This window comes from Orycteropus afer, unplaced genomic scaffold (genome assembly GCF_000298275.1).
Source record: "Orycteropus afer afer isolate SDZICR_OR568_19922 unplaced genomic scaffold, OryAfe1.0 scaffold00039, whole genome shotgun sequence".
Classification (NCBI taxonomy): Eukaryota; Metazoa; Chordata; class Mammalia; order Tubulidentata; family Orycteropodidae; genus Orycteropus; species Orycteropus afer.
The window spans coordinates 10,302,232-10,321,610 of NW_006921626.1; the positions used below are offsets into that span (position 1 = coordinate 10,302,232).

General features: G+C 38.3%; 1 protein-coding gene across 1 annotated transcript in view; it reads right to left on the reverse strand.

Moving 5' to 3' along the window:
* Window positions 1-19,379, reverse strand: part of NVL (nuclear VCP like) — a 134,142-nt gene that overhangs the window by 75,352 nt on the left and 39,411 nt on the right. Inside the window, exon 11 of the mRNA XM_007936995.2 lies at window positions 11,846-11,990. Coding sequence (XP_007935186.2) covers window positions 11,846-11,990 — 145 coding nt within the window. The remainder of the gene's footprint in view (window positions 1-11,845; window positions 11,991-19,379) is intronic.

Sequence of the window (19,379 nt, forward strand, 5' to 3'; positions counted from 1 at the left end):
CACTGCCATTGAGTCAATTCAACTCACAGTGACCCCTCCCTGAGTTTCCGAGGTGGCATCACTACGGAAGTAGATTGCCCAATCTTCCTTCCAAGGAGTAGCTGGTGGGTTTGAACTGCCAGCCTTCTGGCTAGCAGTCAAATGCCTTAGGCAATGTGGGTCTAGGGTCTCAAAACAGTCAGCTTCAGGTACGAGAATTTCTCAGTCTTCTCACAAGTGATTTGAAATAAGAAGTATTGAAATGAAGTCCAAGCCTTCTTTCCATTTATTTATAGCCAATTATCCTATGTCATATCAATCTCAGAATTCTTGGATACTGAAACAGAAACTAAAAGGATTCAGAAAATATCTAAACCTACTGATTATTAACATCACTAAAAGTGAGACAACAGACATTATGAGTCTCCTGCCCTCACATACAAGAAATACATAGAATAAGGAAGTATTTTATCAAAACAACTAAACCTTCATCTAATCAAACCCTTAGATATAATATCCGGTTTATAGCGCATAAAAGAACATGTTAAATGATACATTGAGGATGCTATCAGCCAAATTCAGAATACGGGAAATTCTACAGGACAATGACCTCATTTCTTCAGTAAGTAACACAGCATGGGGAAAAAGGAAGAGGGGAACTATTAATGTAGCAAAAGATTTAAGCTGGTACAATATACACTTTTGGTAAGGTAGTGGGACAAAAGGCAATCTCATCCATTGCTGGTAGAGATATAAAATGGGCCAACCGTATGGAGAGAAATTTGGTGATATCTAGGTAAATTAGTTATCTATCTAATCTAGCAATTTCATGTTTGGGCTCTGTCTCAAAAATGTACTCATAAAACTACAAAAACATGCATAAACAAGACAAGTTATACTTTCATATTTATAATATAGCAAATGACTGGAGAAAACTCAAATGTCCATCAAAGGGAACTAGTTAAATAAAACAACAGCACATCTATACAATACAATATACAACTGTAAAAGGGAGGAAAATAAACCTCTTTATACCACTATCAAATGATCATCACAATATATTATTAATTAAAAAAAAAGCAAGGTAGAGAAGAGAACTGTGCACACTTACATAAGCGTTTACATAACAGCAGAGATAGAAACTAGATTTCTCTGAATATAACTTTTTTTGTAAAACTGAATTTGGAACTACATAAATATTTGAAATAATTATAGAAAAATCACTATACTTATCTAATCTTTATGCTGAGCAAATAATCTGAGAAGCTGGACTACATAAAGAATGCATCATGATTGGAGGAAGGCTTACTAACAATATGCAGATGAAACAACCTTGGCTGCTGAAAGCAAAAAAGACTTGAAGTACTACTGACATGATTTAGTATGGATCACATCTCATTATAAAGAAAACAAAAACCCTCACAAATGGACCAATAAGCAACATCACATAAATGGAGAAAAGACTGACATTGTCAGGGATTTCATTTTACTTGGATCCACTATGCCCACAGATGCAGTGGACAAGAAACAAAAGGACGTATTGCACTGGGAAAATCTGCTGCAAAATATCTTTAAAAATTTAAAAGTAAAGATGTCACCTTAGTCAGACTATGAATAAGAAAGACAGAAGAACTAATGCATTTGAATATGGTGAAGAAAACTGAACATACCATGGACTGTCAGAGGAATGAACAAATCTATCTTGGAAGAAGTACAGCTAGAATGCTCCTTAAAAGTAAGGATGGTAAGAATTTCTCTCACCTACCTTGGACATGTTATCAGGAGAGACCAGTCCCTAGAGCAGTATATCATGCTTGGTAAAGCAGAGGGTCAGTGAAAATGAGGAATATCCTCAATGAGATGGATTGACACAGTGGGTGTGATAATGGGCTCAAACACAGCAATGATTATGAGGATGGTTGCAGGACAAGGTAGTTTTTCATTCTGTTGTACAGAGCCTCACTAGGAGTCAGAATCAATTCAATGGCACTGCCATCGATTTGGATCTGACCCATAGCGACCCCTCCCCTTGGGTTTCTGAGGCAGTATCACTACGGAAGCAGATTGCCCAATCTCCCTTCCGAGAAATGGCTGATGGGTTTGAATCGCCAGCCTTTTGGTTAGCAGTCAAATGCTTTAAGCACTATGCTACCAGAACTCCCTTGAAATATTATAGAAAAATTAAATTGAAAAAAGCAGTAGCAACCGCTAAAAATCAAAACCAAAATGAACAAATAAAACTAACAATGTATCAAAATTATACAGCCCTGGTTAAGTGGTTAAGTGCTTGGCTGTTAACTAAAGGGTCGGCAGTTCAAATCCACAAGCCTCACCACAGAAGACAGATGTATGACATACAAAATGGTGACATAACCAGAGAGGAATACTCCAGAACATAGTCATTTGCAATACATCCATGGTAGGCTGTACCCGAAGAACAAAAAGAGAACTGCAACTATTTTAAATTATTTTTTAAAATCATTCTTGGTGATAGTTTGATTCTTTTCCCCCTGAGATTGTTGGATATTTACTGCAAGATAAAACAAATAAGTATTTTGATATCCTTGAGAACCAGGATTTGGGGTATGTAAGAAAGGAGATAAGAATGTAAGATCAAAAAATAAAACAAACCTTTCAGTCCTGAATATGAATTAAAAATATCAATATAAACTCTTGTATTTCATCTTTACACAAATAAAAAAAAAAGTATGTGTGTGTATGTGCATATATTTCCTAGCTCTATGCACTGAAAAGGCCTAGAAATAATGACTAAGCTCGTAGTAATGAGTACCCCTAGAGCCCAGATTATGATCACTAAATACTGTTTCCTATTAAAATGAACCAATATATGAATATCACCCATAAGTACTATAGCAGTTAAGGTTATATGTCAACTTGGCTGGGCCTGGTTGAGTGGCTGGGCAGCTGGATGTATTTATTCCCCATGGGGAGACTGATGCAATTCACTGGAGCAGCTGAGTAGCTGTTTAAGGAGTGTACTGCTTCTAGTATATAAGCAGCAGCTTTGAGGAAGGTCTGTAACTTATGGCACGTCTGAACCCTTCATGTAGCCAAGTCGCTGTTCAATAGCCTGCCATGCCCTACTGATCTTGGGACTTCTTCTGGACTTGAATTAGTGGCCTGCCATGTTGTTTGGTAACATTGGGACTGTGCCTTTTTATTTGTCAACCATAGGCTTGTCAGCGTCAGCAGCCAGCAGCTGTCTGAGTGAAGAAAAGCCTCCAGCTTCAGTGTGCTGGAAGCAGGAGGCAGAGCTGAAACCCAAAGTTGAGGGGCTTTCACTCAGCCCCTAGAGCCTGGCACTTTGAACTCGGACTTAAAGTATTCTTATCCTTTTTCCCCCAAATGAAACATGAAATTCATCAAGCCTTTTGATCTGACAACTAACAGGAAATACAGAGGACAGAGGAACATGTTATCCTGGATCATTAGGATGCAGTCAGCAAAATCCAAATGGTTGGAGATGACAATACTTTTTCTACAACAAGAAAGAGGGGGAACACAGTGGCCACACAGACCTCACGGACAGTACTCAAAATTACAGGTTTATTAGGGAAATAACAGGATACAATAAAGGATAAAAAAAAAAATGACTCAGAATATAGTTCTTCCATCAGGACAGCCTCTATTCAGCAGTACTCTCAGACATACCTCTCTCTGACCCTTGGCATCAAGGGGTTCCTTGGGGAACCTGAAAATTAAAATAAATTTAAGAAACATTTGGGAGTGCAGTGAACTGCTTGGTATGGCCCTTCTAGCCACGGTCTTTGTGATTGCCACCAAATGACTGGGTAGGACTACATAAATGTGAGGTATTTGTAGCCCACCAAGGGGTCTGGATAGCTTGCTAAAAAGGTAAATAAGGTGTAGAGCACCCTTGTGGGGGTGGGACAGTGCAAATAAGGTGTATGGAACCCTCACGTGGGGATTGGTCAGTTTTATCATCCTGCTAGGCTTAATATGAGCCATCTCAGAGGAGGAAAAGGGGAATCTCATTACTATCAAGAAAGAAGAGCCAGGAGTGAAGCATGTCCTTTGGACCAGAGATCCCTGTGGTGAGCCTCCTTGACCCAGGAGATGGAGAGTTATGACACCAGAACAGTGAGAACACCAGTAGAGAAATGGCAGCAGGACAACTGAGAGACCAGCATAAGACAGAGTGGTGGGCTTTCTAGCACACAGAGTGAGAAAGCTGAGTGCCTTAGGCAGAGGCTTACTAGTGGAGTGCGGTGCCTCTGAGCACCTGCCAGCAGAGCTACAAGAGCTTTGTACACTTGTTCAAGCAGGGCAGAGGCCAAAAGGCCATGGGGAGCAGATGCCAAGGGTCAGAGAGAGGTATGTCTGAGGGTACTGCTGAATAGAGGCTGTCTTGATGGAAGAACTATATCCTGAGTCATTTTTTTATCCTTTATTGTATCGTTATTTCCCTAATAAACCCTGTAATTTTGAGTACTGTCCATGAGGTCTGTGTGGCCACTGAAATGAATTACCGAACGGAGAAGGGAAGGAGCCGTGGGAAGGATAGTTGATGTCAGAACTGGTGAAAAGATCGAAGGGTAGGGGCATGTCTGAACTCTGCTTCACAGGAATCAACCTTGAGCTGTTGATCTCAATCCTTCTCCTCCATCTTGTAAAGTTAGAGGAGGTCAGATGCTGCCATCTTTACACATTTAAAACAAATACTGGGAGCTCTGGTAGCATAGTGGCTAAGGCACTTGACTGCTAACCAGAAGGCTGGCAGTTCAAACCCACCAGCCACTCCTCGGAAGGAAGATAGGGCAATCTACTTCCGTAGTGATACTGCCTCGGAAACCCAAGGAGGGGTCGCTATGAGTCGGGTCCGACTTGATGGCACATAACAACAACAACAACACAGTGTATGAACCTTGTCTGGATCCTCATTTGAACAAACAAACAAAAAAAAACTATAAAATGACATTTGAGACAAATCAGGAAGTCGGAATACAGATTAGATATTAGATACACTGAGAAATTATTTTGTTAGGTATATAATGGCATTGTATACAGTTTAAACAAAAAATGATCTGTTAGAGAAATACTGAAGTATTTATACATGAAATAATATAATGTCTGGGATTTGCTTTAAGACATACCAGGAAAAAAAAGTGAGAGATAGATGAAGTAAGAGCTCTGGCAGCGTAGTGCCTAAGGCATTTGGCTGCTAACCAGAAGGCTGGCAGTTCAAACTCACCAGCCACTCCTCGAAAGGAAGGTTGGGCAATCTACTTCCGTAGTGATACTGCCTTAGAAACCCAAGGAGGGGTCGCTATGAGTCGGGTATGACTTGACAGCACGTAATAACAACAACAACAACAACAACAACAACAACAACAACAACAACATAGGTTGTTAATTGTTAAAGCTGGGTGTTAAGTACATGGTGGTTCACTATTGTGGGAGTTTTAAAATATGTCCACAAAATCTTGACACTCCTCCCATTGACTAGATTAAATAAGGCAATGCAGTTTCAGCCTGGTTCACTGTTACCTCCATGGTGGAGCCCTGAGCTGGCATGTAAGAAGTCCTACGCTCCAAGTCTGTCCAACTATAATGAAGCCCAAACCAGTTTGTACAAAGTGCCAAATGGAAAGGCATGAGACAACATGAAGAATACAGAGATAGAGAGGAAATGAGACACAGAAGGAAGTATGATTAGATGATGGATAGATGGATGAGTGGATGGATGATAGTTATGTAGGGATTCATGGTCATTTATAGCTGTTCTAGTTTCCCAACGTTCTAGTTCCAGCTACTGCCTGATTACAACCACATAAGGCCTCACATCAGAACAAATCTAGCTGAGGCCTTTTTGAATTTCTGACCCATAGAAATGTGAGAGACAATAAAATGACCATTGTTGCTTTCAGCCACTGAATTTTGAGGTGGTTTGGTTTGCAGCAACAGCCACTAGAACAATTATATTAATCTTTCTCCTCTTATGTATGTTGACTATTTTCCATAATAAAATGTTTTCAATGTTCAGAAAATTATCAGTAACATTTTGAACATTTCTATATGTCAGACATTACACTCAGTACATTAATTCAATCCTTACAAGAAGCCTTTAATATTAGATGATATTATCACATTACAGATAAGGTAAGACATTATTAACATTACAGTATTACAATAAATAATGGCTTGGACTTAATATGTAAATATCTACAACAAGGCTCAGATAATTTCTTTCACTGACTCAACATTTTGACATCTATTCAGCGTCTCTCCACCCAGACTGCGCCTCTCCAGCCTCTTCTCAAGCACTTTCTTTCATCATCCACTATCACTGCCACACCCTGGACCTTACCATCACCAGCATCTGTTCCACCTCTGAAATTACTATCTCACACCCCACACTCTGCCACAGCTCCTATTTAATTTATAGGCTCATTACTTCCACACTCGTTCTTGAACCTCAACAGGTTCTTCCGCTCACCACCACCTCATCCAACTATTCGTATTTTTATAGCTTAGATCAGGCCATGGACTATTGTTTATTTCTCTATTGCAATTCCAACTTTCTGCTTTTTCTCCTTGCATGAATCTAAACTACTGACCATTAGCAGGAGGAAAAAAAATCATAAAAGCACATCTACTAGTACACATTGATGCCAACTAATCTCAATCCTAAAGAGCCCTGATCGCCCAGTGGTTAAGTGCTCAGCTGCTAACTCAAAGGACGGCAGTTCGAATCCACCACCTGCTCCATGGAAGAACGGTGTGGCAATCTGTGCGTGTAAAGATTACAGCTTTGGAAGCCCTCTGGGGGCAGTTCTATGTTGCCTTATAGGGTTGCTTTGTCGGAATCGACTTGAAGGCAGTGAGTTTGGTTTTGGTTTACTCTGAATCCTAAACACTGCCTCAGAATCCTACTGTTGTCCTAGCCAGTTTATCTCAAATTATTCAGGAAAATGATTTCAGACCTTCCTTATCTTCCTCAAATCTTTAATCCATCCATCATGTGACTCACTTTCATCAGATGATCTCACTTTGTAATCTACAGAGAAAACTCCCTTCTAGTACCACAGGGATAAACCTACTTACTCCATATACTTCCTTTCCACCTTTAACTACCATTTCAACAGAAGTAGCCTTCATTCTAAGGAGCTCTGGTGGCGTAATGCCTAAGGCATTTGACTGCTAACCAAAAGGCTGGTGGTTCAAACCCACCAGCCACTCCATGGAAGGAAGACTGGGAGATCTACTTCCATAAAGATTTACCATCTCAGAAACACAAAGGGGGTTGCTATGAGTTGGAATTGACTCGATGGCAGTAAGACTGAGTGAGTGAGTAAGCCCTCATTCTAAGGCTGGTACTATACAAGATCTAAATAAGCTTATGTTCCTCTCGTAAGCCCTTTCTTCCCATTGGCTCCTTCCTATCAACATGTACGCAAGCTCAAGTTTTTCCTATCCTAAAAAAATCCTCCTCTGATACTTCAACCACCCACACTCATATAGCTACACGCCTCCCTTTCTTTTTACTCCTTCACAGACAAACTTCCCTTAAACAAACTGGAAGTTTGCCCCTTGCATTTATTCCTCAATGATTCTAACCTGGGTTTCACCCCCAACATTCTATTCAAACAGCTTTTTGTTAAAGGTCACTAGTGACCTCTGGGTTGCAAAATTCAAGAAACAATTTTCAACTTTTCCTTGCTTGACTACTTATCTGCATGACCTCTGATTCGCATGCCTCTGATTCCTCCTTCTGGAAACATAAAATTCCTTTGGCCTTAATTTCACAACATTTTCTTGGTTTCCCTACTATTGGCTACTCCTGATCCCTAGCCTGTTAGCTTTTCCTCTTCAAACCTGTCCAAACCCTCTTATGTTTCTACACCCTACTCTCTCTGGACAATCTCATCTACTTTCATAACTTCAGGTACCATCAATACACTGATGACTACCAAATCTTTAAACTCCTCAGAGTCCAGGCTCACTTGTCCAACTTCCAACTTGACATCTTTATCTGGACATTCTGCAAGTATCTCTAATTCAACTGATCTTTTCTTCTCCACTCATCTCCAAGTCCTTTTCTAAAACCTGTTTCTCTTCCAGTACTTCCCATCTCATCAGTAGGAAACCATCTACACTGAAATATAAGTCAGAGACTTGGGAATATATCTCTCTTGCTCATCATCTCCAACCCCTACATACCTATGCCACAGACCAACATTAACTGATTAATTCTACTTTCTAAATATCCCCAAGTTACTCCAGCTGTATCTGTCACCACTCTCATCTCCTTAAGTCCACCCACAATCATCTCTCTACTGGCTACCACAATCCATTCTTGCTCTCCTGTAATTTATTCTTCACACTAAAGCTAGGGTGATCATTTCAAAACAAAAATCTGTTTCTATCACTGTCCTGCTTAAATCTTTCACTGATTCCCACAACTCACATGGAGTAAGCCCAAAGTCCTAACCTAGGTGTATATGAACTGGCTTCTATACACCTCTCCAGTCTTCCCACATCCTACCTCTCCACCACTCTCTGAACTCTTCTGAACGCTCAATCAACTCAGGGCCTTTATATGTAATGCCCTCCTAGAATACTGTATCTAACAAGTCATTAGTTAATTGCTACTCATTCTTCAAGTTTCAGCTTCCTCAGCGAAGCCTTTCAGAATCCCTATACCATGTTAGTTTCACCTAATTTATCCCAAGACCCTATCTTTACCTTTTTGTACTCTTTGTGTTTCTGATTACTAAAAGGAGTGTCAGAAGTTCCTAATACTATGCCTCTTTGGTATGCAACAAGTGCTTGAATAAATACTTCCTCAATTAATGAATGACTTTCTAAGAACTACTCATACAAAATAAGTATCTCTTAACACTAATTCTATTTATATAATCTCCCTATCTCAGAATTAACTCTTAAGCATCTGCACGTAATAATATAATTATTTTGTTTCTGCACTCAAAAGCTAGACTAAAGCTAAAACCCAAACGCACTGCCGTGGAGTTGGATCCGACACATAGCGACCCCTCCGTGGGTTTCCGAAGCAGTATCACCATGGAAGTAGATCGCCCAATCTTCTTTCTGAGGAGTGGCTGGTGGGTTTGACTGCCAACCTTCTGGTTAGCAGTCAGAGACAAAAGCATATAAATAAGAATATTGCATTCAGCTTTTGTTAGACTCAATCAGAAACACTTTTCCTTCAAAGAAATTCTCGTTCATAACTATATTCAAGAGCTATCTTCTTTCAGATTCTGACCTGTTCTCCCCAAGCAGTCTTAAAAATAATAAAAATTTAATCTCCTTTTAGGAGCTCTGGTAGCATAGTGGCTAAGACACTTGCCTGCTAACCAGACGGCTGGCGGTTCAAACCCACCAGCCACTCCTCGGAAGGAAGGTTGGGCAATCCTACTTCCGTAGTGATACTGCCTCGGAAACCCAAGGAGGGGTCGCTATGAGTCGGGGCGGACTCGACGGCACATAACAACAACAACAACAACAATCTCCTTTTAGTCTCAGATTAACTTCTTGCCCCAGCCATCCATGACTTAGCTAGACCATCCCAGCTGACATAAAACACTTAACTGGAATTCTTAAGGAACACCTCCAAAGGGGGTTAAAAAGACTGATAAAAGGCAGTCATAAGTGATTGCAGATAACAAAAATATACAGATATGTTATTTTTTAATTACGAAGGAACTAAATACCTTTATAGTAGAGCATATCGATGAGTTTCTTAAAAAAGTGATTGACTTTAACCTCACCAATATAATACAAATCACTATTATGACCTTCCTGAAATGATATTCTGAGGTCACATCACCATCTATGCAGTATTCTTGCCCAAAATGTTTAACCTAAATCTAATCAAGAGGAAACAACCAGATAAAGTTAAATTATACGGCATTTGACAAAATACCTGGCTTGGACACTTCACAAATGTCAGTGTCATACAAGTATTCCCTGCCCCCAAAAAAGCAGATAAAAGGACATTAGAAGGACATGTCACTAAACAGTAGCAGAGATCCTTCACTGGATCATGGGTAAAGCAAAAAACAAAAATAATGACATAAATAAAAATAAAATAGCTATAAAGGACATTTTGGGGGCAACAGGGAAAATTAGAACACAGACAGCCTTAGAAATCCTATGAGGCTGTTCTACTCTGTCCTATAAGGTTGCTATGAGTCAGAATCGACTCAATGGAAGTGAGTTTGGTTTATTAAGACATTATTATGTGTCAGTGCTAAATTTCTTAAGTATGACAGTTACATACAAGATAAGTTATATACAAGTATTTAGGGAAAAAGTATCATGTCTTTAACATTTAAATGGTTTGGGAAAAAATATGCATGCACACGAGCGAGTATATGACACATGTATGTTTTTATATAGTGTGAGTGAAAGTACACATGGAAAGATGTTAACAAGTTGTGAATTTAGCTGAAGGGATTATAGATAATTACTGTCTCAGTCTTTGCACTTTTCTTTAAGTCTGTAATTGCTCAAAACAAAAATTTAGAGAAAATGACAATAAATATAAAGAAGAATTATGGCCATTTATGCAAGTTCTTTAGGTATTTGTTGTTGATGGAATACTAGGGAGATGGAGAGATTTTTATCTGGTAGGGATGATGGGCTCAATCAGGCCTCTACCACTATGTTTGCATTTGATCAAAAACTGTTATTTCATGTTTAAAAGGTACAGACCTTATTTCTCTTACTGTACTGTAAAGCACCTTAAAAGCTGAGACTTATATTTCTTTATATTACTCTTATTTCCTACCATAGTGATACACACATGGTACATGCACACACTATATACAAATCATGTTTTCTGAATAAATATAAGCAATTTAAATAACATTCTTTTACTGCAGGAATAAACACGATAGTAAAGCAATCTGGAGGGCTGAGTACCTATGTTTAAAGATTACATATGTAGTAATGCAATTAGCATACATATAGATGAATATGAATACAATAGCTGAACAAAAAATTGTCAAATAATCAAAAGATAAAGCAACATCAAGTGATGGAAAAAAGAGAGGGACAGCGTTATGTTCCCTCCTAACCTGCTCTCTTACCCACAGTGCTTTCTGATCACTTTTACCTCCACATTCATACAGTTTCCTATACTCCATCTCTTCCTTGCTCACTGTCCCCATGGCTATGTCCTTTCACTGTATACCACTTTTCCTAAAAGCTGTTGGTGATCACGTACACTAACTCAAGTGTCCTTAACTTAAGCCAAAAGCCATTATAAATGTGGTATTTCTGAATGTCTTCATTAAATTTTCACTCCCTTACCTGAACAACCTTCTGAAATATTTTTAGTTAGCTAGATTTTGGTGGTTTCTTTGCTCTATAACCACTCATCTCCAGTAACTAGTAAATGGTGATCCTGCACCAAACACAGATAGTTTTTAACACACTTTGGTTGCAATTTCATTACTTGTCATGAGACCTGTGGTCTCAGGCAGAGTATTGCAATAGGTTAACTCAGATTTAATCAACATATGGACCAGTTAGCATTGCTCTATTCTATAGCTCTAGACACTGTGCCTAAGCTGATCTGCCAACAAAAAATGTACACCATTGTTAATAAGACCAGACAAATGAATGTGGATAACTAAGTCCATTATCACTACAGAAAAAGCAAGCTAAAACAACTGCCCTGTTGATAAGTAAATTGCTTTCTGAAGCATTAATTTAATGTAGGTTTTTTCCTTTCTTAGTAAATTTCACTGGTACAAAAACAGAGAAAGAAAAGGCTATATGGCATTTATTATCTCCCAATTTCAAAGCATTCAGTTCAGATAACTTAGTGTTATACAAAGCTCATTCTATAAAAATATACCTTTCCCTGGATGCTTCATCTGGGATACCTAGGCATATTTCTCGGTCAAACCTTCCTGCACGTCTCAAAGCAGGGTCTAATGAGTCTGGTCGGTTAGTAGCTCCAATGACTAGGACCCGAGCTGTAGTAGCCGTGTTGTTCATATCTAGCAAGAGCCAGACACAAAACGAATGGTGAATAAGATACTTAACAGTTAGGACAATAATGCTCATTACATAAATCATTTAAATGCTTAGAGAGAAAAAGTATTACATGTTTTGGCAGCAATGTATCAATGCATGTGTGTATGTGACATTTATTAAATGTTTAACATGAAATTTGTGGGGAAGATAAATGAAATACAAACTTTAGTCTCAAGCAGTTTCTAACCTACTGAAAAACATTAAATGTGCATATAGAAAATAGTATCTAAGACAACCGCTCCTCGGAAGGAAGATGGGGCAATCTACTTCCATAGTGATACTGTCTTGGAAACCCAAGAAGGGGTCGCTATGAGTCAGGTCCGACTCGACAGCACATAACAACAACACCACCACCAACATCTAAGACAAATTTTATGAAGTGCAATAATAGGTATAAACAAAGCACTATAGTAGCACAATGGAAGATATTATGAACTCTGAGTGAAGCAGCAAGAAAAGCTTCATGGAGGAGGTTATGTATCAGAAAAGCCTTGAAGGGTGAGTAGGATTTTAATAAACAGAGAAATAAGTTAATGAACTTCTACACAGAAGAACTAGTATGAGTGAAAGGACAGAGGTATGAACATGCATGGAACCTTTAGGCAAGGTGAGCAGTCCCAGTATAAGGAGTACAGGGAAGAAACAGCAGTATAGAGTAGTGTATTTCTCAAAGAAGGCTGAGGGCATTAATTTGGGATGTGGTAGGCAAACAGAAAAGTATTTAGTGGCTCGGACTTATCTAGAAGTAGATTTTCAGGAATGGATAGAATGCAAAGACTGAAGTTTATCTTTTCTAAGTACTATTTCTTTCAAATGCATTAGGACTGCGCAGCAGGGATTACAAGGTTATAGTCCCTGACAGGTAATAAAAAGTAGTATGATGTTAGGTACTCTAACAGCCAGGCCATGAGAAGTTTTCTGTGTATCATTTAGGTAACTGGAAGTCATTAAAAGGTTTTTTGGATATTGTCTGGGTTGTACAAAGGTAATTCTAATAATAATTTTGAACACAGAGTAAAAATAAATGAAAAAAGGAAAAAGGGTTATGTTATGATTTCATTACAATAATCAGGTAAGATATGCATGACATAAGAACAAAGTAAATAAAAGGGAAAAACCCAACATAAGGAAAACAGTAGGCATGATCAAAAGCACTAGGCAAATGATTAGATGTGAAGGCTGAGAGAGAAAAGACACAACGATGACTTAGTTTATATCACAAGGTAGAAGGTGATGCTATTAATGAAACAGTTAATAAAGCAGAAGATTAACCAAAAACCAAACCCACTGCTATGGAGTTGATTCTGACTCATAGCAACTTTCTAGTACAGGGTAAAACTGTCACATAGTGTATCCAAGGCTGTAAATTTTTTTTAAAAATTTTATTGTGATTTGGGTGAAAGTTTACAAAGCAAATTCATCTTCTATACAGCAGTTCACATATACTTTGTCTCATGACACTGACTACAATTTCCCACAATGCAACAGCTCTCCTCCCACTCCCTCCCCATAGTTACTTCTTCCCTGTGTCCTTCCCTCCCATGCATTCCTGCCTCCCAAGCGTCTCCCTATGCATACACAGCCCTTCTATTCTCCCAAAATTGAGCTCTCCAAAGAATGTATCTACCTAATGTAAATGTAAGCTCATGTGCCTGTCTTTTGATTGGCTGGAAGCCACAGGAGTGGGTTCAATTCTAGACCTGAAGGGCAGCTAGAGGCTATAGTCACAGGGGTTCTACTGGGCTCTATCAGGCCAGCAAACTTGGTCCCTTTTTTATAAATGATTTTGAGTTCTGTTCCACATTGTTCCCCCACTCTATCCAGAATCTCCTACATAGATCCCCTTTCAAGAGGTTGACAGTGTTAAGGCTGTAAATCTTTACAGAAGCACTGTATCATTGAACACTGAATCATTGTTCTTCTGCAGAGCAGTTGGTGGGTTTGAACTGCCAACTTTCTAGTTATCAGCCAAATGCTTTAACCACTATACCACCAGATAAAAAAAGAAAGCAAGTTTAGCTTTGGACACACTGAGTTTAAGGTATCTTGGGATAGTCCCATGGATGTATCTGAAAGGCAGTAGAGAATATGAGTTTGAAGCTTATTAGAAACCAAGGTGAAAAGTGAACAAATGAAAGTTTTTCATTGAACAGTTAACTATGAGATACTCGGGGAATGAGTATAAGGCAAGAAGAAAAGGTGAAACGCAAAACCTTAGGGACTTTCTCTGTTTAAGAGATGAGTAGGAATTGATTGGATGGCATCTGGTATCACAGGAGATAACTAAGTACAGAAAACAGCTAAACAATTGTCAGAGAACTAGAATAAGAACAGACAGAGAACAATGTCACTCAAGAAACCTGTTAACAATTATAAGGACAAATCTGGTCAATAGTATCAAATGATATCAACAACCATTACTACTACCACTTTCTGAGCGCTTACTACGTGCCAGGCACTACTTTAGGTTACTGTCATCATCTCAGTAAACCCCATAACTTTAGGAGGTAGGCTTTCATATATGGTAACTAAAGAAGAGAAAAGCCTGGAGGGATGAGGGCTAAAAATAACCCAAAATATGTGACATACCGGTAGTCTTTGTTTATTCCATGATCAGTTTCAGTAATCATGTAATTAAAGTAAGTACTCTATGGTCATATCAGAAGGGATAAAGTAGAGGGTCAGTTAAAAAAGTGAAGACCCAAGAGAGTTCCAATAAAATGGCGGACTAGGCAGAAAGACTGCACAGACCCTCTTCAACAAAGAACAGGGGAACCAATTAACACAGATACAGAAGATAATCCTGGAGCCCTGAGCTTTGAAGGAAAGGATATAGAAGTGGACTAAACTCCAACTAGCAGAAGAATTTGCATGAAAACACCAAAAAAGGAGACATACGGACCTGCAGTCTGGCAGTGATCCAGACGGCACACATAGCTTGTGTATGGCTGGGTGGTGTTAGGACCTAATAATTAAACTAAAAATCAGCCCTGTTAACCAGGGACTACATGGAGGACTGCTCTGGTAGCTGGTGAATAAAAGGGAAAGCAGTGAAGAGGAAGGCGGCCTGAGCTGTGGACATTTGCCTGTCTGGAGGGCACAGTCATTTTCAATGTTTACAAGCGGTTTGACCATTTTGGATATTTAAAGCAACAACATTCTCCAAGATTCCAGGGACTTAAGAACAGGCCCCACTTGCTGGGAACCACAAGGACATTACAGATGCTGACAACTGGAAAGGTGTGGCATTCCCCTTGTTACTCTTCTACCCCACACCCTCTTGATGAATGGAGGTGCGGCCATCCCTCAATCCCAACCACCTTCTAGGCCGGCAGAAATTCCATCACAGTCTGTATGTTCAAACGGAGGCTGGGTGCCCAGCCCCAATTTTTTTTTAGTTTGTGTGTTTCTGTCTGTTTTAAAACTACTACTACTACTATTATTATTATCCTTATTATTATTATTATTTATTCTTCCCTTCCAGGTTCTAGTTTTCAGCTTTTTCTCTTTTCCCTGTTTCTGGTTCCAATTTTTTTTCTGTCTCGTGGTAACCCCATTTCTTGTTTTTCTTTTTACATTTTTCCCATTCTTTTCTTCATTATTCTCCTACTCTAACTTTTTTTCTTATTGCTCTCTTCCCAGATTTGGCAGGGTTTTTCTTTCTCCCAATTTTTTCTTTTTTTGGTTATTGTTCCTGTATGATTACATGGTGTGTTTTTTCTCCATTTGCTTTTACTTTTTTGATGGTTATTCAATTGTTATTTTTGCCTGAGTGGGAGACAGCCAACAGTCCCCATATGACTAAACTACACCCAAAACTCCTCCTTACTGAGTGAGAGCCACGACTTCCTTCTCCACAAATGGGCCAAGGATAAACAACCACCAACAGCCTGACTCACCCTTGGCTGCTCTTCACGAACAGTTAACAGAGATCTAAACACAGCAACGTTACAATGTCTCGGAGACAATAGACCATCACAGTGCACAAAAAGAAGCAAGATAAAGTGGTAGAAACAAGGAAGCAGGATACAGACCCAGAACACATCCCTGAGGAAGAAGCAGCACTGCAACTCCCTGATAAGGAATTCAAAAGAATTATATTTAAGTATCTTCAAAGGACTGAGACACAGATCAAGGAAAACACAGACAAAACCCTACAAAAATTTTGGAAGAAAATACAAGAACAAAATGACAAAATAAATGAAAAATTACAAATGATTCAAAATCTACACACAGAAATCCAGAATACAAACACTAAATTGTTAGAAATAGATAAAACATTGAAAGGGCAAAGGAGTAGAATTGATGCAATGGAAGACAGAATTAATGAGATTGAAGACAAACACCTAAATATTTCTTTGGAAAGGCATCAATCAGAAAAAAGATCAAAACAAAAAGAAGAAAGTCTAAGGTTCATGTGGGATACCATCAAAAAGGAATAACCTACGTGTAATCAGAATTCCAGAACAGGAAGAGAAAAATGACACCACTGAGAAAATTGTCCAAGATTTGTTGGAAGAGAACTTCCCTGATATGATGAAAGATGAGAATATATCCATCCAGCAAGTCCAATGAATGCAAATAGGATAGACCCCAAAAGAAAATCACCAAGACATATCATCATCAAACTCATCAAAACCAAAGACAAAAACAGCATGGGAAAAACAAAAAGTTACTTACAAAGGAAAACCAGTAAGAATAACCTCTGATTTCTCAGCAAAAACCATCTAAGAGAGAAGACAAAGGGATGCTATAAATAAAACCTTAAAAGAGAAAAATTTCCAACCAATAATTATATACCCAGCAAAACTATCCCTCAAATATGATGGGGAAATTAGGAGATTTCCAGATAAGCAAAAATTAAGGGAATTTGTAAAAACCAGACCAACCTTACAAGAGATACTCAAGGGAGTTCTTTGAACAGAGAACCAAAAATAGCAAACCACCATTCACGATTAATACAAAAGACGACATAACCCAGAAACCACAGCTATGGACATATCCAAAGTAAAGTAAGCTTACAAGATTGTAAACAGTGAACCAAAGACATCAATTGGCAAATGAGGAAAGCTACAAACCAAAAAGAAGGAAAATACTGTGTAGTTACAGAACTTGTAAATGTTGAGGAAGTCAAGAGAGTTGCAAGATAGAACAGACCATTCTAAACTTGGAGAGAAAATTATACATCACAGGCTAACTTCAAAGAAAAATGATAAAACTTCACATCACAATAAAAAAGATAAGCACAAATATTCAGCAAATACTAAAACAACAGCAACAAAGGAAAGGATAACATGATTCATAAACATAATGAGCTCAGCACAGGAAATAATATGGAACAAAGAAACCAGGGACACCATGAAAAAACACAAAAGAAACCAGGGACACCATGAAAATAACAAAATGACAGCAACCAATTCATACTTGTCAGTAATTACACTGAATGTTAATGGATTAAATGTACCATTCAAGAGATGGAGAGGTGCAGACTGGAGAAGAAAACAAAACCTATCAATATGCTGTCTACAAGAAACACACCTAAGAGAAAAAGACAAAAGAGACTAAAAATCAAAGGTTGGAAAAAGATATATTAAGCAAATGGCAACTGTAAAAGAGCAGAAGTGGCAATATTAATTTCTGAGAAAACTGACTTTAAGACACAAACCACTATACAAGATAAGAAAGAACATTATATAATGATTAAAAGATCAATTGAACAAGAAGATATAACCATAATAAATATAGATGGACCCAATGAAAGAGCCCCAAAATACATAAATCAGACTATAAAAGAGTTGAAAAGGCAAATAGATGAATCCACAGCCGTAATAGGAGACTTTAACATACCACTTTCAATGAAAGAAGGAACAACTGGAAAGAAACTCAACAAAGACGCAGAAGAGCTAAACAATACAATCCACCAATTTGACCTTACAGACATCGACAGAGCACTTCACACAACGACAGCACAATACACATTCTTTTCCAATGCACAGGGAACATTTTCCATGATAGACCATATGTAAAGCAAGCCTTAACAAATTTTAAAACACTGAAATACTGCAAAGCATCTTCTCAGATCACAATGCTATAATATTAGAAATCAATGATAGGAAGATAAACGGAAAAAGAGTAAACACATGGAAACTGAACAATACCCTCCTTAAGAAAGACTGGGTAAGAAGATTGCCAGTAAGATGAAGGAACAGGAAGACAAGCGAGACAGACCCTCTTCAACAAAGAAAGAAAAACCAGTTGACAGAGATACAGAAGATAATCCTGAAGCACTGAGTTTTGAAAGTAAGTATACAAAAGTGGATTAGGCACCAACTAGTAGAAAAACCTGAATGAAAACAGTGAGTACAGAGATGGTCAAAGCTGGCAGCTGGCAGCTACTCTGATGGAACCAACAGCCTGAATATTTCCAAGTAGTGTTGGGACCTGAGAATTAGTTCGCTGTTGTGGAGAGTCAAGGAAAGATTTATACATGGAGGGAAACTTTCTTTGTTGGGAGACTGGAGTGGGAGGGGAGGGGAGGGAACACGGAAAAAAAAAAAAGCACTGACCCATGTCATTTTAGTTTTGTGTATTTCACTATACATAAAATATACTTCAACAAAATGCATTATAAAAATTAAAAAATAAAATAAATAAGAAAGGCTGGGTAAGAGAAAACATAAAAAATGAAATTCAGAAATTCTTTGAATCAAACAAGAATGAAAACACAACATACCAAAATCTTTGGGACACAGCAAAAGCAAAGATCAGAGGCCAATTTATAGCAATAAATGCACACATCAAAAAAGAAGAAAGGGCCAATATTAACACTTTAACCAACATCTCCAACAATTAGAAAAAGAACAGCAAGAAAAACCTATAGTCACCAGAAGAAAGGAAATAATAAGGATTTGAGGAGAAATCAATGAAACAGAAAATAGAAACACAACAGAAAAAAATCAGCAAGACCAGAGATTGGTTTTCGAGAAGATTACCAAAACTGACAAACCACTGGCAAATTTAACAATGGAAAAGAGGGAGAGAATACAAAAAACATGAATAAGAAACAAAATGGGTGGCATCACAACAAAACTGAAATAAAAAGAATAACATCAGGTTACTATGAAGCACTGTACTCCATCAAATTTGAAAATCTGGAAGAAATAGATTTCTAGAAACATACCACTTACCTAAACTAACACAGACTGATGTGAAAAAGTTGAACAGATCCACAACAAAAGAAGAAATTGAACAGGTAAAAAATTACATTAAAAAATTACCAACTAAAAACAGTCCTGGCCCAGATGGTTTCATTGGAGAATTCTACCAAACATTCAGAGAAGAACTGACACCAA